The sequence below is a fragment of the Hirundo rustica genome, chromosome Z, assembly GCF_015227805.2.
Source record: "Hirundo rustica isolate bHirRus1 chromosome Z, bHirRus1.pri.v3, whole genome shotgun sequence".
NCBI classification, from domain to species: domain Eukaryota; kingdom Metazoa; phylum Chordata; class Aves; order Passeriformes; family Hirundinidae; genus Hirundo; species Hirundo rustica.
Window position 1 is genome coordinate 46,024,255 of NC_053488.1, and position 26,398 is coordinate 46,050,652.

The 26,398-nt window shown below is 38.5% G+C and overlaps 1 protein-coding gene across 2 annotated transcripts in view; it reads right to left on the reverse strand.

The window, feature by feature from the left end:
• APC (APC regulator of WNT signaling pathway) overlaps positions 1-26,398 on the reverse strand; it is a 121,156-nt gene that overhangs the window by 36,098 nt on the left and 58,660 nt on the right. For both annotated transcript variants that reach the window (XM_040090689.2, XM_040090688.1), the window contains exons 3-6: positions 18,653-18,737; positions 17,500-17,701; positions 4,146-4,254; positions 2,505-2,618 (exon numbers count right to left, since the gene is read on the reverse strand). In XM_040090689.2, the coding sequence (XP_039946623.1) occupies positions 2,505-2,618; positions 4,146-4,254; positions 17,500-17,701; positions 18,653-18,737 (510 nt within the window). The remainder of the gene's footprint in view (positions 1-2,504; positions 2,619-4,145; positions 4,255-17,499; positions 17,702-18,652; positions 18,738-26,398) is intronic.

The window sequence follows — 26,398 nt, forward strand, 5'->3', positions numbered from 1 at the left end:
AGACATGTATACTAGACAAACGCATTAATGGCTTGATGTACATACGAGACCATTGCATAAATATAACAGTGCTGAAACGTTTATCTGCGTGAAACAACAGGATCTAAATTCTCTTCTATCTTTAGTGGTCTGCTGTTTTAGCAAACTTTTACAGATCTTGGGATAAATTCTTATAAGAATGGTAATTTCATGTAAGATTTTAAGGAACTCTTAAACTCAAAAAAATGAGATCCTTTTTGTTCTCACTTGAATGAAAAATAAATTCTATGAGAACATGAATTCAGTCTTAAAACTGAATCACAATAACTTCTGTAAATATATAAAGTGTTACACAGATAGAACAAGTGAAACAGCTTTGGCAAACCCCATGTCAAACATTAATTCAGGAACTCCTAAGATGTTTCAACATCATCCTGGCAGCATTCTTCCCCCTACCAAATTTAAAACCCCCCAACAGTCAGGGAAGATTGATTACTTCCCTGCAAATTCAGCTTAATTACTTCCATATAGTGGTGTAACTACAGCCAAATTGTATGTCTGAATAATTTTGATCCCTGCCTGTGTGCATTTAGAATGCTGTCAGCAGCTTAGCCTGCCTATTTAGCTTAATTGACCTGTCTTAAGTTGCAATGCAAGATGCAACCAAAGGTATCTATTCTATTACCATCTGCTAAAATCAGGTGGGGCAGTGTTCTTTATCTCTTCCATGACCCATCCTCTGCCCAGGGAGATATCTTCTGTTAATGGGCCATTGATTCTCACTGCATGACTGATAAAATTACATTATCCCATTGTGAGATGATCCACTTAATGGGAGGAGGCAAGCATTCCTACCTGGACAGAATCTGAAAGTCAGAACACCAAGGCAGCCTGTTTCCACTGGATTCCCAGTGGAAGACAGGACCCATTTCACCAACATTGAACCTTCAGAGGAAAACTACACCCTTCTACAGGATCATCTCTACTTCAACAGAATCACATCTGTCACTCCAGGAGGACTTAACTGGACTGCTGCCAACAACCTGACCAACAGAATACAACAGGGTTGTATTCTGATTCTGTCCGTGTTTTCTTTTTGTTTGTTTGCTTTTTTTGTACTACTACATTTTATTTTCATTTTCCTAGTAAAGAGCTGTTATTCCTATTCCCATATCTTTGCCAGAGAGCCCTTTAATTTCAATATTATAATAATTCAGAGGGAGGGGCTTTACATTCTCCATTTCAAGGGAGGCTCCAACCTTCCTTAGCAGACACCTGTCTTTCCAAACCAGGACATCACATTCCTCTAACTTAAGCCTGCAACAGCAACAGAATTTTCCCAGGAGTTTTACTATGCAGGACCTTCTCTTGGGACACACTGACACAAACTGCAAAGGGCATCACCCCTGCTAAAAAACCTCACTAACAGCCCTACAGCTCCCACATCAGGACCAGTGACTCTCCAGACTGAAGCTGAGTCTGTCTGAGAACATCAGCACAGACAAATCCCCACACAGCCCTACACAATTAACCTGACAGCTGCAGGGTATCTCTTTGGCCAAGTACTTTTAACTGTAAGAATTTTCTGAGAAGTCCTACTCACCTAGTAATCACTAGATTACTCACTTTAGAGTTTAAAGCAGTTATTCTGACTACCTCTTGTAATCAGAACAGCTGCTTTAACTTAAATGTAAAACCAAATTAGAAATGTTTCTCATGTAGCAAAATTTTGTGTTGAGTCAATCTAGTGAGGGAGAGCCTAAAAAGACTTTGTGTTGAAAATACTGATTATTGTCACATTCACCATAAAACCCCTAAATCTTACTAAGTTGGTTATTTAATACAGAAGTAAATGGTAATAAATAATTCAAATTGTTGCTTTCCTACTATGGGGGACTATTTTTTATAACCAGCAGCCAAATAATTATTTAATTTATGATTTATACATGATTACATTCTGATTTATACTTCTAAATGGGTGTGCCATGTGGTTAGATATGTACATATCCTCATCAAGAATGCAAAACAACTCTTGCTGAGAGCAAACAACATCCAGATATGTATGTGAATTATATTTTACTTGAATACCTTGTCTGAGAAGATTATCCCCTGATACATCTCTTCTGGCTAAGGAAAGTTAAGAACAGTAGTTGGATTTTATTCTAAGCTTACAAGCATGAAGAAACGTAGCAAAAATATGTAATATAAAGCAGTTGCAAACACACTGGTTTTCTGAAGCTAAAATGGTAGAAAATTGTACAGAAATCATCATTAAAAAAGTATTTTCTCTTGAATAAATTGTCTACATCTGCTGAAACAAAAAACTTATTTACAGGAGGCAGATGAGGACACTTTTTTGCTGAGCAATTACTTCCTATGTACTGATTCCTATTTTTTTATTCAAAAGGCTAACTAAATGCTGTGTTTACACAGTTTAAAGATACATTTATACCAATACTTTAATAAATATGCAGAAAAAAGGAAAGCCTTTTCCCTTGCTTCCAATGGTGAGAGACAAACTCTACCTGTGCTCGCTTCTCCATGTCCTGACAAGTACCCAGTTGTTCTTCCATTGCAGCTCTGATTTGCCTAGCCTCATACTCCAGCTGCCTTCTGGTCATATCTGTTTGCAAGGAGAACTGAAACCAGAGTACAGGGAAGGAATTTTAGCAAATAACATTTATGTAAACAATGTATTTCTCAGAATGAAAAGCAGAACAATTACTCTTCTACAACAAATTTAATAAACAAACAAAACATAGTAATAGATTCTTAAAATATGATTGCATTATGAAAAACAAGAACACGATGTTCAGCCAGCAGACTACATCTGAGTTTTGTCAAATGATTAAATATAACAAGCATTGAGAAAGTATCATTCCTTACAGGAACATCTGGCTGCTACCAACAAAATTATGTGTGCCATCTGAACTGGCATTTTCAAAAATATTCAGAAGTATCAAGCTACTCTACATAGTGATGGTATTCATACTACTGGTATTTACCTTATTTCTAACTACCCTGTGAAAAGAGAACACGTGTTAACCCCAGGAGGAGCAATACAGCTTAAGCAAAGACTTTCGAACTAAATGAAACTTCGAGGCAGGAGCAAAGCCCTTCACTGGCTTTGGACAATTACTCAGTCTGTAAATGAGTGAGTCTCCACGACCGGTCCTTCCAGAGGACTTCACCAAGGTCAGTTCAGAAAGTCTAAACAAGACAATTAGCAAGCACCAAATGGGATCTATAATTTTGCTGTGCCTAGACTAAGTAGTAATGGATCTAAATTGCCACAAAAGGCCTTTAGTGTAGATGTTAAGTAATGCATTCTAATCCTAAGAGAAGTTAAGTGAATCTATATCTATGGAACGGGGAGACAAGCTTAAAACCTACAACAGTGACACAGATACAGCTGAGAGTGCTTTGAGAAAGTGCTGCACTTCCTCTAAATCTTTCCCAGGCCTTCTCCCTTGGTTCGGGTTCTTGGCTCTGCTAAGCTCAACTATGACTCAGTATACTTCTGCCCAGTGAAGAAGTGTTTCTATTTCCAGAAGGCTGACTGATCCTTCACCAGGTGTGACTCTCTCAACCACACCTTCCCAACTCTATGTGTGAAGGAATGCACTGCAAATACATCCACATTGCTAACATCTAACAGGAAATCCTGCATTATGTGGGATATCAGACATCCTTATGATCCCAGGTAACAGTGACTTGACTATGAATAGTTTGGAGGTGCCAAGGTAAAAGCTTACAGCAACACCTGCACAGGCTACAGAGTAACTTTACTGATTGTTATGAAATAACAGCTCTTGAGTACAGTGTCTTATGCTAATATTACTCTCAAAACTAGAAAATCCAGTGAACAAAAAAACCAGGGGGGAATAGAGTTAAGGGAGTGTACTGACATGCAATTAATTTGCCATAATGGCTTCTCAGTGCTCCTCTGACTTCACTAACATTTATACTGATATGTATGAATTTTGATGTATAAAATTCTATGTGAAAAATGCATTTAGGATAAGTTATCATTACATACTGAATGAAAAAAAAATTTTTGAACCAAAGTGATAGTAGAGAATGAGACCAAATTAATAAAATACACCCAGCATCTAAACAGAGACTGTAGCACCAGACACCTCACCAAGCACTCAGAAGGTACTTACATTTTCAGTAAGGGGGAGACTATCAATCCTCTTAGTCAGGTTCTGAAGCTGGGCATAATACCAGTCCTTTTCTTTCTCTTCCTTCTCAAGCTCCGCAAGCAACAGAGATCTATTAAAAGCAGGAGGAGCATTAACACCTCATTTCCATCTGGAGATGGAAGATGAGGTTTGAAGAAGACACTAAAGAGACAACTGAGTTCAGTTCCCTGGCCCTGGCTAATCAACCTATCCACTCCTCTGTGCTAAGTATTTCAGAGCCTCATCTATGAGAGAGAAAAATATACATATTTCTCTAAAAAACACACTTTGAAATCCAAAGCTAAGAGACCATTTGTGAAAGCAAACACAGTTATCAGTCATGCGTTAACCTGCACCCTTGCTTCTTTCAAAAAGATACTTTGTATAGTGCAAACAACATTTAGGAAAAGGTCTGTCACAGAAGCAAGCACAACCTTCAATCCTGTTACCGAATTGAGAATCTTCAACTTTGCACTGTCCTTTTACTCATTTTGTCACCCATAGCAAAACTATGGGTAAAGCATGCAAAACAAGCCATTTCTGTGAGTGTCTAAAATACTTTAAACCAGTGTTTTCCACCAAATGTTACAGACAAGACACATTTGCAGCTGTTAAAAACATTTTAAATGGGTATTGAGACGTTAATTTTGAGGATCTAAGGATTTTTAGGAAAGTTAAGATAGTAAGTTGCTGAATTAGCTGAAGTAGATAGGTAAGCTTTGTTCACAGTTAACAGAAGCCAGATCTTAGACAAGCTACCCTGGATTTAGTAATTCATTGCTTGTCAGCTTTATGTTTATGTAGCCTGTAACGAAAAAACAAGATGCGGTAAATAAGATATAAGATAACTGCAGACTTCCTGCTTAAAGAACCCATTCAACGCAGGAAAATATAAGTTTTACCAAGGATTCTTTGTCACAAATGCTTTGAAAAGGCAGAAAGGTCAGGACATGGAAACCTCATCTTACTTCCTCATTTCGGGTGACCCCTCCCCAGAATAGACCCCCCACTCATTTTAGGAAACAAAGTACACATGCTTAATAGCCTTTTTGCCAATTAGCATAAGAAGCGAGGAATGGGAGGTGACTGGGGTATGAATATGTATTTGTATTTTGGGTAGTCAACACTTTTGTAAATAAAAGGCTTTGTAATTACCTGTGAATTTCGCAGTGCGCATTAGGGAAATATCCTGCTGTGCTGCCCGGCTGTAATAAACATACACTTTCTAACCTTAAACTGTTAGAGAGTTTTTGTCCGTCACAGTTGGGTATCGATACTAGATCAATACCCATATTTCTTTAATAAGTAATTTTGGCGAGCCAGCCAGGAGACTGCTCTCTCTGGCCGTAGGGCTAGCGGGATCCAGGACTCCTCTGGGCGACCACCTGGAATTTTCTGGGAAGAGAGCTCCTGCGGTCCTGCTGACTACATAGGGAAAGACCAGAACCTGCTGGAACTACAGACAAAAGGTATGTTTATATTTGAAAAGAGGTACCTTGGTATAGGTGGTTGGTAAGACACTGAGAGACGTCTTGTGCACAACATATGACTCTTGGGTTTGTTTGTAAAAGTTGTGACAGCTCTGCGGAGCTTGGTATCTGTGGTTTGGTAGTCCGTGTCCCGTAGCGGGAACAGTGGCAAAACCTGTCTTTTGTTGTGTCATCTTGCAGTTTAAAGATGACTTGGTAGTCCGTGTCCCGTGAGGGGGCAGCGGCAGCAGTAAAATAACCGGTGTTGTTGTTGTGTATTAAGAGCAGTGGTGGCTTCGGTTACAGTTTGTGGTTTAAAGGTACCTTGACAATCCATAATCCGCGTGGCTAGCCCTTTTTGGGATGTGAAGGGTCCCATTGTGGGTCGCGGAAAATCCCAATTGCGTCCCCGTGTGCGTCGGGTGTGTGTGGTGTGAACGGATCTGTGTTTTGTGGTCTCGTGGTTTTGTGTGTTCAGGTGTGGAAGAATTATTGGTGCACCGTATGTATCGTGGTCTGTGAGAGTTTGTGTGTTTTGATTTGTGTGATTTTGGAGTGTGTTAGTAACCTGTGTAAATGTTTTTAGGAGTTTTGCAGGCTTTAAGTTGTAAAAGCCTTTTGAATTCCCCGTCTGTTCAGCGGAGGGATACCTCTGTTTGCAAGAGCGGAAGGATTTAACGTGTTTGTATTGCATCCAGATTGTGCGCTGGAGGGGAATTAGACTGTGTGTGAGCTTGAGCATGTGCTTTTAGCAACAAGATTTTGCTGACGTTTTGTTAGGTGAAAAAATGCATTTGTGTAAGATTACATTGTTTATTTTCTGAGCTAAAAGGAGCAAGCGGCGTAAGGGGGTTTGAAACCGGAGCCAGCCCCAGCAATCGTGGGGGGTGATTTGTTTCCGTAGTAACCGCAGGGGAATCCAGGCTCTGCAGCCTCGGGCCGCATCTCTAAACACCCTGTAAAACCCTAAGAAGTTCTGTTGGCGAGTGAGTGTTTTAGTTAAAGGACAAAAAAAAAAAAAGTTTTTGTTTGTTTGTGAGGCTTGCAGTTGCTAGAGTGTGTGGTAATATTTTAGAGTCCTAGTGGTGTAGTCCCTAACCACAGAGGAGTGGAGAGGCAGCGTGGGATCAGGGTTACCCCCCCACCTCCTTCTCATGGAGGGATTTGCATGTGGCTTCCCGGCCGAAATCCATAGGATTTTTCAGCGAGACCTTGTTGAAACTTCTGGTGGAGTGTGTTTGGGGTCGTGAGGGACCCCTGGCTATCTTCTTTGTGAACCTAAAACAGTTGGCGTTTGGAGCTGGGTCTCCCTGAGAAAAGGCTTTGTGTGCAGAAAGCAGAGAGCCCAGAACTTATGCCCACAGCTAGCAGAAATAGCCGAGAAATTTTTGGTGCTGAGATATGATTAAGCAGCATTCACCTCATTGGGCAGACCTGCAACTGCTACTTGATGCCTTAACAGAAACTGAGAAGCAATTAGTTTTAAAAGTGGCTGGGGGATCTGGCTGAGGATGATTGTAGAACGACACAGGAAGATATTAAAGATGTATTTCCCCTTCAAGACCCAGGTTGGGATCCTAATGATGATGAGGGGTTAGGCTGGTTAAAGAGACACCAAGAACTGACAGTAAAAGGGCTAGAAAGGGCAATCCCCAAAACCATAAACTGGTCAGCCTTACATGCTATCAAACAGGGCCCCTCTCAAACACCTTCTGAATTTCTAGATCACCTGTGAGACGCAATGCGCCGACACACCACCCTGGATCCTGGATCTGATGAAGGAACACAGCAATTAACAAATTTATTTTTAGGACAATCCACAGGAGATATCAGGCGGAAACTCCAGAAGATCCGGGGTCCAAACAGCCAGAATTTAGAAACTTTTTTAGATGAGGCCTGGAGAGTTTTTAGTAACCGGGAAGAAGGGTATAAACAAGGGATGAAGAAACTAGTAGCAGTAGTAAAAGAAGGAGAAAAAGGAAAACATGGACAAGGTCCACCAAAACAAGGACCACCCCAACTAGGAAAAGATCAATGTGCATTTTGTAAGAAATTTGGTCACTGGAAAAACCAGTGTCCAGAATTAAGAAAGGGTAATGAACATAGAAAAGGTGATCAGAAAAAAGAAAAAGTAGTTACTCATTTAAAGGAGGACTGAAGGGGACCAGAGGGCCCTACCCTAGGGGACCCTCTGGTTATAGTTAAACTGGGGAACAAAGGAAAAGAAGTGAAATTTTTGATAGACACAGGGGCAACATTTTCAGTGTTGAATAAGGCCCTAATACGTGTAACCAATGACTATGTTACGGTAAAAGGGGCAACTGGCCAATCTGAAAGAGCTTATTTTTGCAAACCATTGAAGTATAAATTGGGAAAACAGTGGGGCATCCATTGATTTTTATACATGCCTAATGCTCCATCTGCACTTTTGGGCAGAGATTTGCTGGAGCAGCTGGAGGCAAGAATAATATTCAAAAATGGGGAAATTAGTTTGGAGGTAAAGGATCAACAATATGTAGAACTGTTGAGCTTAATGCTAATAACCAAAGAAATTGAAGTGGCAAGTGAAAAGGAAAATTTTAGGAAAATAATGGATCAAGTATTTCCAGGAGTGTGGGCCTCCAATATACCAGGAAGAGCAAAGAATGCACTACCAGTGCAAATCAGGCTTAAAGAAGGAGGACAGCCAGTAAGGGTTAAACAATACCCCCTAAAGAAGGAAGATATAGAAGGGGTTAGCCCCATTATTGAGAACTTTCTGCAACTAGGACTACTGAGAGAGTGTCATTCTGATTTTAATACTCCTATTCTGCCAGTAAAGAAACCTGATGGGTTATGCAGATTAGCACAAGAGTTAAGGGCTGTTAACAAGGTAACTGAAGACTTGTATACAGTGGTTGCCAATCCCTACACCTTATTAACCCGTTTAACACCTGAACTAACTTGGTTTACTGTTCTAGATCTAAAGGATGCTTTCTTTTGCCTCCCTCTCCATGAAGCCAGCCAGAAAATTTTTGCATTCGAGTGGGAAAGGCCTAAAACGAGAAGAAAAATTCAGCTCACATGGTGTGTGTTACCACAGGGGTACAAGAACTCCCCCACTATATCTGGGGAACAGCTTGCCAAGGATTTAGAGTCCTGGGAACCTCCACCAGGAGAAGGACAGTTACTCCAGTATGTGGATGATCTCTTAATAGCCACCTGGACCCAGGAGACATGCATGGACTGGACGGTAAGCCTCCTAAACTTTCTAGGCCTGCAAGGGTATCGAGCATCCCAGAAGAAAGCCCAAATGGTGAGGCAAACAGTTATTTACCTGGGTTACAAAGTAACTGCTGGACAAAGGACTCTGGAGCAGGATCTCGAGAAAGCAATATGCCAGACCCCAAAACCTCAGACAGTGAAAGAGCTAAGAACCTTTTTAGGTGTGACAGGGTGGTGCAGACTGTGGATTTATAACTATGGGTTGCTTGTTAGACCTCTGTATGCCTTGATCACAGAAGGGAGCAGAGATCTCCAGTGGACAAAAGATGCAACCCCAGCCTTCAACCAACTAAAGAAAGCCCTTATGTCAGCTCCAGCCCTGGGACTTCCAAACGTGAGTAAACCATTTTTCCTGTTTTCTCATGAGAAGCAGGGGATTGCCTTGGGAATATCAGCACAGAACTTAGGCCCGTACTGGAGGGCAGTGGCCTATCTTTTCAAGCAACTAGACACAGCAGCTAAAGGATGCCCAGGGTGCCTCAGAGCAGTTGCAGCTGTAGCAATAAACATCCAAGAAGCACACAAATTCACCCTAGGCCAGAAGATGACTGTGCTAGTATCTCACACAATGTCTGCAGTCCTTGAGGCAAAAGGGGGACATTGGCTCTCCCCACAGAGGTTTCTGAAGTACCAAGCCATACTACTAGAACAAGATGATGTTGAAATTGTGGTAACTAACCCAGCTTCCTTCCTCAGCGGGAGTACGGGAGAACCAGTGATCCATGATTGCCTGGAGACCATTGGAGCCACCTACTCAAGCCGCCCAGATCTGAAGGACACCCTGTTTGAGGATGCTGAGACCTGGTTTACTGATGGAAGCAGCTATGTCATCAGTGGAAGAAGGCATGCTGGGTATGCAGTTACCACAAGCAAAGAGGAAACAGAGTCTGGACCATTACCGACTAATACATCTGCACAGAAGGCTGAAATAATTGCCTTAATCCGAGCCCTAGAGCTGGCAAAAGGAAAAGAGATCAACATCTACACGGACTCAAGGTATGCATTCAAAGTAGTTCATGCTCACAGAGCCATCTGGAAGGAAAGAGGACTGCTGAATTCACAAGGCAAGAGTATTAAACATGCACAAGAGATACTGAGGCTATTAGATGCCATACAACTGCCTGAGAGAGTAGCCATAATGCACATAAATGCACACCAAAAAGCGAGCTCTGAATTGGAAGAAGGGAATATGCTGGCGGACAGAGAGGCAAAAGATGCAGCAAAAGGTGAGGTACCTAGTAAGGCTGTTGAGGCAGCATTGATTCCAGATGGAAAAATTTCTATTGAAGGTAAGCCAGTGTACAATAAGAAAGATAACTAACTCATCAAGGTAGAAAAGGCAAGTTATAATCAGGAGGGATGGGCTGTAACAGAAGAAGGGAAACTTGTAGTACCCTCCTATTTGTTGTGGTCATTAGTACAGAGGGAACATGAGAAAACACACATGGGGATAGATGCCCTGTATAACCCTTTGCAAGAAGAATCATGGCCAGGAAATTGCAGGGCACAGTGATACAAGTAACTCATCAGTGTAGTCTTTGCCTGTGAACTAACCCTAAAAATACCCCAAAGCGTAAAGTGGGACAAACTGGGAAAGGTTGTGGACCTGGGCAACAATGGCAAATTATTTTACAGCACTGTCCAGGAAGGGAGGGTATCGTTACCTATTGGTGTTAACTGATACCTTTTCAGGATGGCCAGAAATTTTTCCTGCCAGGACAGTTGAGGCCTGAGAAGTGACCAAAGCGCTGACCAAATAAGTGGCTAGAACTCAAAACAGAGAACTAGATGGGCCGGTACATGATGTACAACCTGGGGATTAGGTGTATGTTAAGTCTTTTGCAAAAAAACCCTTGGAACTACAGTGGGAAGGACCACTCCAGGTGCTCCTCACTACCTTCACTGCAATCAAGATCAAAACAGAAGGCCTGGATCCATCACTCCTGAGTGAAGAAAGCCCAGAGGGAATTTTGAAGGTCACACCAGGCAATAACGAACTGAAGCTGAAGCTCACTCAGAACAACAAATATATGGACTAATAGTTATTATGGACATTATGCTGAAAGTTGTAACTATTGTAGTAAACGCATCCAGGCAAACAGACAACTTCACTTGTGTGTATAGGACAATGCAGTGTCTGTCTTAGGACAGCATGCCCCATCATAAAGACAGACAGCCAAACTGTGAATAAGACTCAATTCAATTTGTGTGTTTGCAATTTTGTTAGAATTAAGAGATGTGATTTTTCCTATCGGGCACTTGTAATATCACATCAATATATAAAGGCCAACCTAGCCACTGTGCAGAAGATACTGCCTGTGCCCACAGGAATGAATTTGACTTCAGTTGCTCAATTGTTGAAACATCATGAATTGAGAGAAATCTTAAAAGAAATTAAAGATGAAGGGAAAAAGACACTAATTACTATACACCATGACACAGAGACCATCAAAGAGGTTTTTAAAAGGCTTGAGGAACATTTGTCTCATCATTGGTGGGATGTGCTTTTTGGGTGGTCACAACAGCAACTGGAATATTGAATACCTTAATCCACCCCATAGTTGTGTTGCTTATTTTGGTCAGCGTAAGTTTAGTGTTATCCACTGTAATACTTGTTTGGAATTGGAGGATGCTATGACGAGTGGCAGCTTTAACATCACTGTCAAAGGCGTATGTATGACTTGGTCTTGAGAGACACTAGCTGTACAACTGGGATAGATGAGGAAGACTCTGTATACTGAGTAAAAGAATTTACTCATTTCAAAGAAGAAGTGGGGAATGAGACGTTAATTTTGAGGATCTAAGGATTTTTAGGAAAGTTAAGATAATAAGTTGCTGAATTAGCTGAAGTAGATAGGTAAGCTTTGTTCACAGTTAACAGAAGCTGGATCTTAGACAAGCTACCCTGGATTTAGTAACTCACTGCTTGTCAGCTTTATATTTATGTAGCCTGTAACGAAAAAACAAGATGCGGTAAATAAGATGTAACTGCAGACTTCCTGCTTAAAGAACCCATTCAACGCAGGAAAATATAAGTTTTACCAAGGATTCTGTGTCACGAATGCACTGAAAAGGCAGAAAGGTCAGGACACGGAAGACTCATCTAATTTCCTCATTTCGGGTGACCCCTCCCCAGAATAGACCCCCCACTCATTTTAGGAAACAAAGTACACATGCTTAATAGCCTTTTTGCCAATTAGCATAAGAAGTGAGGAATGGGAGGTGACTGGGGTATGAATATGTATTTGTATTTTGGGTAGTCAACACTTTTGTAAATAAAAGGCTTTGTAATTACCTGTGAATTTCGCAGTGCGCATTAGGGAAATATCCTGCTGTGCTGCCCGGCTGTAATAAACATACACTTTCTAACTTTAAACTGTTAGAGAGTTTTCATCCGTCACAGCTGGGTATCGATACTAGCTCAATACCCATATTTCTTTAATAAGTCAGTATCATAAGCACACTGCATAGCTGAGTAATAACTGAGAAAGACAAAATGAATAATATCTGCAGACTAACAAGAGAAAAAATCTATTTTCACATACGTTTTTTTCAATCCTGCATGAACTGGATTTTATATAATTCTACATGTTATTAAATAGTGAAATAATGCTCATGGCTACCACATTCCTAAAAATATATATTAAATTTTTCCAGCAAAATCTGGCTAGTAGGAATAAACAGAAAAGCCACACTTATTTTTTTAAATACAAACTTATAATTTCTTTCTTAATGCTGTCTGTGAGTACTGTTCTTCCTTCTGATGTTTTAATATTGCTAATTAACAGAAAAAATTACAAAATCAACACTCAGCCAGAAGACAGAAAACTGCATGCAAGTTTGCCTGGTATTATTTCCCATCCCCTGACTTTTGCAACCCTCTTTGGCTGTGGCCCTTCTGAACAAGAGCATATAAACCATTATAAAGCACACAAACACATAATGGATAACTAATGTAAGTCATTAAGGAACAATTACACAACATACAACCGAAGTACAAGTTTCCCCAGACTATTTTCATAATGCATCACAGACATAATTTGAGAAAGTAATCCATCTTTCACACAAAACAAAGAAGTAATTTTGAAATTTGTATTTTAAAGAATCTGTTTGACTTATTTCCTGCTATAAAAATGTTTCAAGCTAATTTTGATGATTTAACATTTATTCCATACCCAATATATGGAAAATTAAAAGAGAGAATCCCTCCCTTCAACATGAGATTGGAAAACTATACACATCTAAGAGTGCTAGATGTTTGTAAACAGTAACAAAATGACATAAATTTCCAGATTCGACCCAACAGTTGTCTTGAAACACATTTGTTTTAATGATGCCAAGGTTTACAACAAAAATTATTGCAAAGAAGTAAGAAGCAATTACCATAATTTAGCAGGTAACTGAAGCAGTATCAGAGGACAGCAGTAATTCTTCAGTCACAAGGATGTGGCCGACAGAAATCTAATGTCTTCTGGACAGACTGAAGGCAATACTAATAGACGTTGCTTCGGGAAAGTTTGTTGAGAGGGTTTGTTTTTTTTTTTTCCCTCCCACCGGCCCATCCTCTTGCCACACAGTCCTGGTGCTTAATCTCTGGACAGAGTGGAATTCTGCACAGTTTCCCTTTTTACCACCTTGAGTGCCCAGGCACCACTTGTGTCCAGGCTGTGAAATAAAATTTGAAAAGCACAATAATACAATCTTTATAAAAAGTATTTTTATTTTTGAGGACTTGCAAATGTGAAAGGACTGACTAATTCTGTCTCTGGATGTCAAAGAACTGGTAGAAGAAAGTGGAGGGATTATTTTCAGCTAAGTAAATGTGATTAAGTTCCTCTTATGAAATGTAGGATATTCAGTATGTGACAGTGTGTCATTAATTCTGTTTTGACATGCACAATGGATACTGGAAGCAAGAAAATAGGAACCATCAATGCTGCATAAACCACGTAATGTATGACCCAAGGGGAACTTGTTTGTTTAATATCATCATTTTGTCTTCTGAAGGGATGCTTCATTTGGGATTACTAGTTTGGTATCACTGCTCTGTGAGAATTCAGGTTTTAACAACCTTTAAGTTCTCTCAGCACAAAACCTGAAAGGTTGCTACAACTACAGCAGGCTGCAGTTCAGTTTCCCTGAAAATAAGCAGCAATAAACAGCAGTTTTCTGTAGATGTGTCTGGTAAGCTGTTCCCCACATTAAACATTACTCTCAGATATTATTCCAACAAGAAGTACAGCTGCTTCTCAGCTTCCTGGAGCTTCTTGGGATTAGGAGAAGAATTAAAGCGGAAGAGCTGCTGCTGGTAATGAAAAACAAGATGGAAAAAAACAGTGCAGTTATTCCATCTTTTTTATACCCCCAGAATGTTTGCATTAGGACTTTAACAGCATCAGAGAAAATTCTGTTCTCTGCCATACCCTGTCAAGATCACTGAGAATTCAGCAAAGCAAACGGAGAAAGCTTTTGGAATTTTACATTATTTTTATGAGTTAACAAAAAGTTTTCAATTTGAACTGCTCTTCTGAAGGGTGGGTTTTTCAAAGACTTCTCAGGTGGTACTTTTGAAACTCCCCAAACAGAGGAAGCTGAATGAATGCAGAAAACTCTTTACTTCTTTTGGAGTATTTTCAGCATAATTATGTCAGTATTATTCCTGACTAAAAGGGAGAAGGGAAATAAACTACTCGCATTATGGAAATTACAACTATATTTAATACTTGCACATCAATTGTGTGAGATAAAATCTTGAAAAGCAGTGGTGATGCTGTAAAGTTTGAGGTAAGCTTCATCAGCCAGCCAAAAGGAGATAAGTACAATGGAAGAAAGAAGCCACGAGAGAGAAAATACTTCAAATCAACATTAAAGAAATAAAAAAAGAATGGCATAAACCAGAAAGAATAAAGAATGCATACAAATATTTTTATATGAAATTTCTCAGAAGACCACCATCTTTGGTGGCAAATTAAGGAACTTAAAAAGGTGAGATTATTAAATTTGCTAAATTGCCAAGGAAAAACACAGAAATTAACCTGCAGTTTACTCTGAAAGATTTTGTTGTTAATATAATGCTCTTACCAAGTACACCTGGAAACAGCCAGAGAAAGCAAAGAGCTATTTCATGCTTAGAGAATTCCAAACTGCCAATTTAAAAGCATAGCACTGCTACTGCCCATTTTTCTCTCTCTCCTTTTTTTTTTTTTTTTTTTGTTTTGTTTGTTTGTTTGTTTTGTTGTTTTGTTTTTTTAAACTTTGGAATTAGAGGAGAGTCAAGCAAATTAGATCTGCAATAATTTCATCTTTATTCTGGCAGGTAAATCAACTGATAAATTTTCTTTCCCTCCCAAGTTCACTTTCAGTCAAGTGTGGAGGGTTGACCCTAACTTGATGCCAGGCACTCAACAAACTGCTCTAAAAATTTAAATATATCATTTAGTCCTCACACAAACACTGCTGCCCATAAGCAGCACATACTGTGCCAGCATGTTAAAATACTGAGTGGAAATGGTCTCCTGCTGCGTATTTCTGAGAAGTATTATTTTATTCAAAATTATTTTAGGCTTGTCAAGTTCCACAAGTTCTTGAAAGTCTTGAAAGCGCAAAAATCCAAAACTGATTAGCAAGTATATACATTTAGATACACAGAAATTTAAGCATATATGTCAAACAAGTTTAGATACCAAATGCTGGAAAATAAATGGTTAATCTTCTTTTAGAAATGGTAGTGGTTTTAGATGCACAGTCCTATTAACCTCCCCAAATTTTTATTAATTTGGCTACCCAGGGTTCTCATGAATGCCCTACATACTTCCACATATACCCTGAAACAGCTTAAAGAACAGAGCAGTTTTGGATTATCTGCCATTTCACTAATAATGAAGCCAGATGTGATCTGTCCACTTCTCCGTAGATCCGTCTTCTCCACAAATATTTATTCCATCAGCTATGACAGTAACAGTGCCTAAGCTACTCTGAAATGAAAACATTCACATCCCTTTTCTCCAGCATTATTTGGAACACAGACTGGTTCACTGCCTAAGCTATCTTCACTGCCAAGAAAAAAGTCCAAAGAACTATCACCTCAGAATCCACTAGGGCGGGGAAGGATCACAGATCATAAATCAGAGGTGCTAACCATATCAAAGAACTCTGACTGCTATAGATGCTGCTTAGTGCAAGTGAGCAGGATTTCACTGGAACCACATTGGAAGTTCCAACTGTGCTTAAAGATTTTAGTATCATCTGTAGTAAAACACAGCACTGGAAGAATACAAACAAATGAACAGTTTGTTAAGACAGTAAATAACAGACACATCAAACTCTTTAAGACTGAGTTGAGCAAGTAGATAGATTGCAAAATTCCTTAATATTCTTATACAAATCCTCAGGAATCTACGTTTTATGCAATAGAACAAACATCATTAGTGGTGGTCCCAGCTTGGAGAAAGAAAAAAATAGAGTGATTGCTAGAACAGGCTGAGCATGGATCCATGGGAAGTTACTTTCATCTGCTGATAGGACCCGAAAAAAGGAACCTGGACACAATACCTTGGAAGAAAAACGAGCATACTCGTTTCAGGTCTTGGCTGCAAAAATTTTGCTGAACTCTAGAGTAAATCCTTTAGACGCGGGTTTACTAGAGGCCTGTCCACAGTACTCACAAAGCTTTTCTATTACAATTTCAGATTTTTTTTTTTTTTTACTTGTTAATGTCTACAAGGCATAAAAACTGTGTTGCAGTTTATTTAGTTTGGCAGCCCACAGCTTGATATCCCATCCATTAGCTAGGACAAAATTTTTAGGAAACCCTGTCTTGCAGATGGGCTTCTGAAAACATCTGGTATTGCAGTCAGGTTCATTTCAAGGAATAAAGATGGCTTCAGCGGATACAGCTGCATGCCTCTTACTTTGCATTTCCTTTGTAAGTGACGGATAAAGTGCTACAATCCTGTATTATGACTTGAAAGTATGTTCTTCCTAAAAATGGGTACCATTGCCTTTCAAGAAAAGAAATTCCAGGATTTTGTCAATACAAAACATCTGATGGGAACAACATCTCAAAGACAGGAACACGTATTTTGTTTAGCTAATACATTTGCTGAGAGAGTAGAGTCACTACGTAAATGTCTGCTAATAGCAAGTAATTGATAAGCCAGTTATGGTACTTAATAACCATTTGCAAAAGAGAAAAAGCGATTTCACCATCATGTTGTTACAGCTTCAGCATTTATCAACAGTAGTGAGGAGATATGAAGGTGTTTAGAATGTTCCACCCTTGCCGTTTAAATATATTTCTGACAGTGACAACTTGCTTATCAGAATAAAAAACCCCCTTCAGCCAACAAAGTGTAAAAATGAAATGCACATATGAAGAAGCAGTAGAAACCGAATGACACACCTCATTACTTTTTTTATATTTTTCCGCATGTGCATCTAAATAAAATGTAGGTTCCTGGTTTCTTACCTGTCAAGGAAAATGACAGGTAAATACACCACTTTTCAAAACTATATTCATGATATGAATACTACGTGTGCCAGTAAACTTCCACATAAAAATTATTAAATCAATCTATAATGGAGGAATAAACAAATAAATTTACCTCTCTTTTTCTAGCTCTTCTAAGTAACCAGTACTTTCTCTGCTTCCATTCGTAAAGCCTCTTCTTGGAAATGATCCAATGGGGACTGGACTGCACTCCCCTGAGCAGCTTGACACAGACCCTTCCCGGCTCCCATACGAGCGCACAGACACCTTTGGCCTAAACTTCACCCCAGCGAAGCTCGTGCTTTCCAAATTCAGTTCTGGATAATAAACAGCAAACATTTTTCAGAACTAAAGGTTCAGCAGCACAAAGTTAAAAGACCATTTCTATCTTAATTTCTTACATCCTGAACAAACTATGGGGCTTTTTTAATGAAAACATTTTACACAGAAATGCAGCAAAACTACTGTGAACAAAAACAATGGATATGGTGGACTTGGAAAACAGCAAAACAGCAGTTATCTGAACAGATGGCCAAACTGCAATCCTGGCAATCAGACAGTATGCTCACAAAAGTCTGCCTGCCTGCTTCCCAGAAGACTTAAGAAATGGACAGAGTTTTGTATAAACATCATGTGAATTACCTTGTGGCCCACTCACTAACAATTTTTTTCCCATAGATCTTGCAAATGCTTCACTATCATGTAACAGATGACTGTTCATCACAGGGCCCTAAAATGTAGACTTCCCTATGAAATTTCTGTGTCAGTAGCAGAGATAATGGATGTATACAGGGAGTAGGTGGTCTGGGCTTGCTGGCACTTCCCATACAATGGGATGATACAGATTCCAGCATGTGCTATAGAGGAAAGGGGCCATCAATTTGCAGCATGACAGAAACAATTCCAGTAATATGACATGGAGAGGCCAGGATATGCAAACAAGAAAATTGCTGGAACTACACCAACATTACCTTATACAGATTTATTTTTTTTTTTAAGAAAGAAATGTGTACTATATCAAAATTAATTAATATGAAGTTCTAGAGTAAATAGCGTAGCAAAATAGAGTAGAGTAAATAGAGTAGCGAAAATATAAACGGAGAAGACTTTTTTCTGTATTTTTTGGGGGAATGTATCTTAAAATGTTTAGCACTGAGACTATGCCTAATCATTAAGGTCAGCACTGGAAAGAAGATACAAACAACTTCGAAAATTTTATCCCAAATTAAAAAGAAATGAACCTATTTAAAACATAACTCTACATTTACCTTTAAGTCGTTCCAGTAAGTCAGTTTGTCCAGAAGATCCCATTGCCTCATCTTCAATACTTCCTTGTAGCTGTTTCAGTACCTCCTATAAGAAATTAATCCTTATTAAGAAATCCTTACAATAATAACCCACAACATACATACATCCTATCTTACCCTAAAGTTCACACGCATGTAACAGCTGCTGAGACACTGATGTAAATTATATTTCACGTGAGCAGCGATTAAGTGTCATAATTTTAACTGCCATCAGATATACTCTACAATGTTTCCCCCAGCACTGTCATGATGTAAAGTGCATCCTGGTTAAACCTATCTTGCCATTCAATCTACTGGATTATTTGGAAGTTCTTCTCCAAGTGAATACCAGTTTATTTTGAATTAAGAGATGGAGAAATGTAAGCACAGAGAAGTCAGTCAATCTTGTAAACATAAATTTTGGCTATGTAACTAACAGAAAAAGTATTTCAACTAGAAGTAATCCCCAGGATTTGCTTTCTTTGACGCCTTAGCATCAGTGTAAACCAGCAAGAAGAACCATGTTATTCTTACTACAAATGCTACCATTACCATGCCTGAGAGCAAAAGATTTAGGTTTCCCTCACGGCATCTATTATTTGTATTACTACTACATCCATGCAATTACCATCAGGCCCACCAGAAAGAGCTGCAGACTCCTTAATGCAGCTGAATCCTCAAAACCCAAGAATACTGCCCTGTGCTATTGAAACTATGTATAATAAAATTATACAGCTGAAGGAAGATAGTTCTGAGGCACAAAAAAAAAAAAACCATAGTAAACAATGATTTTTACAATGATTATTACACTAAAGAGGCCTGTTAAGCCCCAGGTTCCAAGTGCTCAGTGGCCTAAATTCAGGATGAAAATTAAATGCAAATTAGTGAAGGTCTTTTCAATATCATCATGACAGATGCATCAATACCAATAAGACATAAAAACTACTAGCTACAAGGCAAAAAGCATTTACCAGAATTTAAAGAAAAAAAAGCATTTACCAGAATTCATTTAAATGAATCATTTTTCATATTGTGCCACAGAAAATATTTTTAGAAGCAGCAACAGTCCAAAGATGAAAGCAGTTCTGAATAATGAAAGATATTCTGTAATTTTTATACACAGACTCTGCACACAGGATTGTACTTCTGTTCAGATCTGAAAACTAATGAATTCTAGATAATTAAAAAAGATGTCCATACCAAAGTTTTGTTCTTTTAAGAGTGTAGTGTACCTTACTGTCAATATTGGTGGGGTTTGCAGCTTACACAGAAGGTACCTTTTAAATGCATTTTTCTCTTCTCACGAGAAAAAAAAAAAAAGACAACTAAAAAAAGTAAAGATTTTCTTTACGAAGAGCAGTGATGAGCTTTTCTGTATTCAAAGTGGTGTTACTTGTAATAACAACAACACCAAAAAGTAAAAGGATTATGAGTACAGAACTGTGCAGAGTTCTGGGGAAATAATCTCAAGCCCTAGACTCAGAAAAAATTGTAGCAGCCCAGTTGCTGCAGCCTCTGCCATGCTGCTCTGAGAAGAAAATTCTGGAGTACAGACACCCAAATTTCCAGTTTACTGGATGGAGTTAAGAGTGTTTGTCCACATTCATGTCTTTGGGCCAGTTTGATGCCAGACTTCCATCCTTCCACACCAACTGTACCTAGATTCCCATCGCAGGTATCTCGAAGCATGAACCAAATTCCTTCTAGATCAAGCCACGCCAGCAGTTACACCCAGGACTCCTAATGGGCGTTCACTCCATGAGGCTAGGCTGAAGCTAGTCCAAAGACAAAATACTCTGGAATATACATTGTATGTGTATAATTGTGAATTGTCCTCAGCACAATTCACCTGAAGACTTGCTCCTACTGTACTGACTGTTAAAGTCAGCTTTGCATTTAGGATCAAGCTTTAGGTGATAAAATCCGTACTCTTGGAAAGACATCTTCCCTGAGCGTAAGTCTGTTCAAGGGCACCCTCATCAGCCATGTGGCCCAGCCATCTCTATACATAACATCTGCCCTGTCAGCAAAGGCAGACACAAAACGGATGTGGTGTTTTTCAAAGAATGGCTCCTCGCACTTACGCAAGGGGAGATCCACAAACAGCAGTCTTAGCTTATAGTCTAGAAGGGCAGTGTGGATATGTGGAGTGGTCTTGAGAGAGTTTCGCAGTCTTGCTGGAAACCTGGCAACTCAGATAAATTTAGAAATAACTAATGAATCCTATTTCTCTGGAAACAGCACTGTTACAAGGAAGAAACCAAAATCCCACCTCTCCTTCTATTCACTTTTCAGAAACCTCTTGCTCGCATGTGCGGCTTATCTGCTGTTTCAGCATGTTTAGGATACTTCCCCCTATGTAATGAATCTTCCTGCTCTAAGAGCCAGTATGAGAAGCTAAATGGAACTACCATCAGATTTTCTTTGCCTGCCCTACCAAATTACATTACTGAGGTGTCCAGGCAGCAAGGGCCTGCTCCTTCTAAATACTGGCAACAGTTAAACATCAGCACACCTTGGTCAAATTTTCTATTTCAATTCATTACTTTAACTTTTAGTTTTTGTATCACCCCCCTTTTTCCTCCAACAGCACATGCATTTTTCTTAAGTTAGCTTTTCTACATTTTTCTACATTTCTTTTCTACAGAGTCATTGCTAAGGTGACAATGCCATTGCGAGGCTATGACATCAACTTCAAACTCCACCACAGTACACTTCAAAATCTAAGCTGACAATTCAATAGGCAGTTAAATAAAGGAGACATAATTTAGAGAAGGAGACACAGCCCCTGAGCCAGATACTGGTGGAAAATGAGGCCATGTGCTAAAATGACAAGTTAGGGAATTTGCAATTTTACTTGAATAAGGAACAGAGTTTTCTGCAATAATCCTTCTGGAAGAAACATGGCAAGTTATCTGTTACTGTGCTAATGAAAATTTTTATTTTTTCACTATTTATGATCTAGGATTCAACACTAATGCTGTTTACATGCATACATTGCTTTAAATTAGTGCTTTTCCATGATAATTTTTTATTAAATTAAATATCATGTTTGCCAAAGCATAAAATGAACTCCAAGGTTCAATTAGTATCCGTTCAGTTGTACAAATTTCACTAAGTATTTTAGTTGTGGTTTACAGCATTATTCTAAATAAATTCTTTACTGACTTAGGAGTGACTTACTGAAAAAATACACAGAGGTAAGTCTGTAAGAAAAGTCTGCAAGATTTTTTCTGTTCTTTCAAAGGACACAAATCAAACTATTTTAATGGTCACTTAAGTACAACCTAGTTATACTTAAGTACAAAAAAATCTTTTTGGAAATGGAGCAGGCCTTATGACTCATCATCATTTAAAAGGGTTTCTGTCTTCACAGTCCCTGGACTGTGAAGTACTGAAACATTGTCTATTTTTTGTCTGGTTGGTTGCGTTTTTTTTGTTTGGACTCTGTGAATATAATCCTGACGTAAAACCTACTTTATGAATAATTAAATAAAAGATATCAGCTCTGTCAGCATGTAACTGCACAATTATGGTAAATAAAAGCACCTTAACTAACAGTGGATGCACTCGGCTAAGCAGTAAAGGTTCTTGTAAATAAAATGGTTTAAGGGCTGTGAATTTACTCAAGCTGCTAATAAGGAAAGGTATCACAGAGTAATAATGCTTACAATGGCAGATTTTAAATACCAAGGAGTTAAGACTTAAAATGTATTCAATTTTTGGGAACTGTATGTATAAATATTAATACTTAGGAATGTTCCAAAATATGGGACATATAAAAAGACACTTTGGTGACAATGCAGGTATGTTTGGCCTTATGTAAACACTATTCTCTCCCCCCCACCCCCAATCCCTTTTGAACATTAACCTTTATTACTTGTATTCACTTTTGTCATACCTATGTGTATTCAGTGAAGGACAAAATATATGAAAATCATAATAAAAATTAAATATATGAAATTCCTAGACACAGCACACCAGATATACTCACAGGTCACTTATGTTGGTTACCACTGTATTTATAACATTTGAATATAAAACCAGGTTTAATCACACAAATAGAGAAAGTGTTCACAATTTCAGAAAACAATCCAACATCTATTAGAGGCATACAGGATGGGAATATGCATATTGAATGAGTAAGAAATCATGATTAACCAAATCAGCATTATTTTAAAATTACAGTATTTCTGACAGCACTGGTACCCATGTTTTTAATCTAGTATGCTGAAAATGTAACATAAAACTTCTTAATTTAAAGTAATCTTTGACCTCCAGTGGACCTGAACATTGTTCAAACTACTATTTAGAAGAGTAGAAAAAAGGGTAACATACTAAAAGAACATCACTCAGATTCCACAAAACCATTAAATGTCAGAACTCGGGAGAGGGGGGGAGGGCAGACATCAGAATACTCTTTTTTTTTAAGACATGGTAGAAACTTAAGTTCAAGGTCTTATATGACCAGTCATAACTACATGAACTTGACAGTGCATTAATTCTGTCATACATGGTACAACATTCACAGGGACTGAAGGAGTGCTTGAGATGCTTTGAGAGCTTACCTAGAACAGAAGCTACACAGTGTTAAAGGAATAAAGTAGGCATTTATTAAAAGGCCTTCAAAGGGCAGTACAAGAGCCCGGCCGTGGCTTTTATGACAATGGGTCATAAATTTTCAAACTTTTATAAGTTTTGGTCCATTTACATATTGGGGTTGTCCAATTACAGCTTCAGGTTATGAAGTCCCATCCTCCCAGACTGATCTCCTCAATTTGTGTTTTTTTTATACTTTTTGGGCCTGAGGCTGTAACAGTTGTTTTTGGCTCTCAGCTGGAAAAGGATTTGTCTAAGCTGCAAAGAGAACTTGCTAGCACTTTATATGAAGTTACCTACCAATGCAGTACAGAATCTGGAAAATATGAAAGCTAAAACTTAAGGCATTACTTGGAAGGAGCTCTTTGCTCCTACACATTTTGGTGAATTATGCTGCTGCTTAATCAAGCTCGGTGGAAGCCCTTCCAATTGCCCTTAGTGCCAAGTACTGCTCAGGCTGCTCAACCCTGTAACCAGGTCAAAATGGTAATACTATCAATGACAGAACTGCTGACTGAGGTAGAACACTGGGACAACTCAACTTTCAACTCTGCTGAAAGAAAAAAGTATTTCTTATGTGAAATGATGTTGTTCAGTTTAATTTCCAAAAATGTCATTTTCTAAAAGGAAAATAGTCACCCAGTGCCACCATACTCAGGAGCTGTCACTTGCTGTAACCACTTACAGAAGACAGTACCAAGTATTTAGTACAAGCACACTGTCAGGTCAACTAAAGTTACCTGATTTTATGTTCAGAAAGAGGGTTGTCAAAAGTAATGGCATTAGCTATACATTCATCAACTCAATTTCACCTAAATTCTTAGAAGAAAAGCAAACATTTTTTTTCAATCTTCCAGCCAAATTGGATCCTGGAAGAAACTTTAGAATTGTAAAGATCTAAAAATATTACTTATTGTAAAATCTTACAATATAATTGTGTATATAATGCCACTGTTGCCTCTTTGCAGATTAAATAAATTCACTGACATTTTAAATATCTGTGTTTTGTAGGATGCTAAATGACTTTTATAACCACATGCTTAGTTCATGTGAGCTTAAAATTATGCCTGACTGCATCAGTTCATTGTCACTGAATTCCCAGAACTTCCCAGAATTCATCACTTGATACAATTTGTAAGGATCAGTTCAGCTTATGACAGTTTCTTCCATTAACACACTATAATTTACTGAATGATCAGTACATATCACTATTTTCAAAATTACTTATATTTTGGAGGATCTAACCATTGTGTTATCTCCTGCATTATCTATCATGCTATCAGTGTTTTAATTCCCTGTGTCACTATCCTGATGCGACAGTCTACTTCATGTGCCTTCAGAACATCATGTCTTCCCTCCTGAAAAGATGGGAGTACATGTGCCACAAAAAAACCCACAAAAAAAATTCTGTAGATGCAAAATCCAACTAAGAGCAAGTAAAATAATTTGAGAATGAAGATGCAGGCTCACATTAGGGAGAAAAAAAAAATCAAATGAACATATAAATGCTTCCTGCGATTACTGTTTTCCCTTACAAGAAACTTCAAAAGTTTAAGTGTTTACATGCTGGGTAAGGATGGGTTGAAATTAAATGAAAACCAGGCAGATTATTAAAAGGAAAATACTAGGTGAATTCACAGAGCACAAGTTACAGAAGCTGAGAATTTAGCACCTATTTCACAATTAACATAGGCAAGAAATGCTACTGCTGAAACAATCCCTTTTCTCCCTATTTGTTCACCAAACAATGCATTTGCTAAAAAACCAAAACCAAACAAACAAAACCCAAAAAAAACCCCAAAACAAAAAACCTAAACAAACAAACCAACCAAAAACCAAACACAACACCCCACAAACAAAAAAAACCATCACAAAAACACACAAAAACACACAAAAACCCACAAACAAACTAAACATCATTTCATTCTCAGACAAGACCAGCTAATATCATGTACAGTAAGGCTGTTCATACAGGCAGTTACATGCAGCAAATATGAAAAAATCAGAAAGCTAGCACGGCTACTCAAAGAGCAAAATTAGGTTACACCATATTCTGCCCATTTTTATCACATTTGTGCAGAATGAGATTAATCCAAAGCTAAAAGAAGCTCCCACGGAGAGCAGGGGCATATGTGCACCCACTGCGCAAGTGCCTGTGCAGACAACCCTCTGAAAGGGACCTGACTTTTACAGCGTCAGATGCGCTGCTACTCTTATGCTTCCTATGTTCTCCCTTAATAAGCAAGTAAAATGTTAAATTTCTACATCTAGCTGATTCACAGCTAACGCACTAATTTTTTAAATTATGAATTATTTCAGAATACGAAACACAATTTGGTTACCCTGAAAGCAAAATATTTTGTCAGTTTGTATTGAATGCAAATGGATTTTGAGTACTGTCTGTTCAGTGCTTTCTGAGGTGTGTATCTCACAATTCTCACTTAATTCTCCCCTACCAGCTCAGCTGTTCAAACACAGTGCTTCTGATGGGGGTTGCAGTGGTGCAATTTCCAGAAGGTATGTGACCCATTCATGAGACCACAGTCATTCAGAGACAGTTTAGCTAAGAAATCCAGCAGACAGAAGGAGATAGAGTTTTTTTAACAATGCGAAGAAAAAAGTATTTTCTTGTAAGAAAGGTTCGATTCTTCCTGTAGACTCAATTTCTACAAAGGAGTAACTTTCAAGAGAAATACTTCACTCATTACGCAACACTATATGCTTGAAAACATGGATTTAAAAGCTTCCTTTGGAGAAGTAAATTAGAAAAAACAACTATGTTATACAAGTATATCTTTTCATCCATCCTGGGAGCGTTGAACACGGTGACTTCGGAAAGTTTTTTCTGGAGAATAGGGAAAATTGTGTTACAAGATGACAGACCAACTGGCAAATCAGGATGGCATTATCTGCCCCAAAACTGTCATTTCCTTAATATTTCAATCTGCAAATCCAAATAAAATGCATTTGTTTTTTGGGGGGTTGTTGTTTTGGTTTTTTAAAAATCTAAAAATGAAAAAGAGTAAAAATACACTCAGTTGTGCAAATTATTAAGATTTTTTTTGTAGTTTACCTCAAACACGAAGTTTGTTACTGATACAAGCAAAGAAGAGATCTGGTGGTCAAACT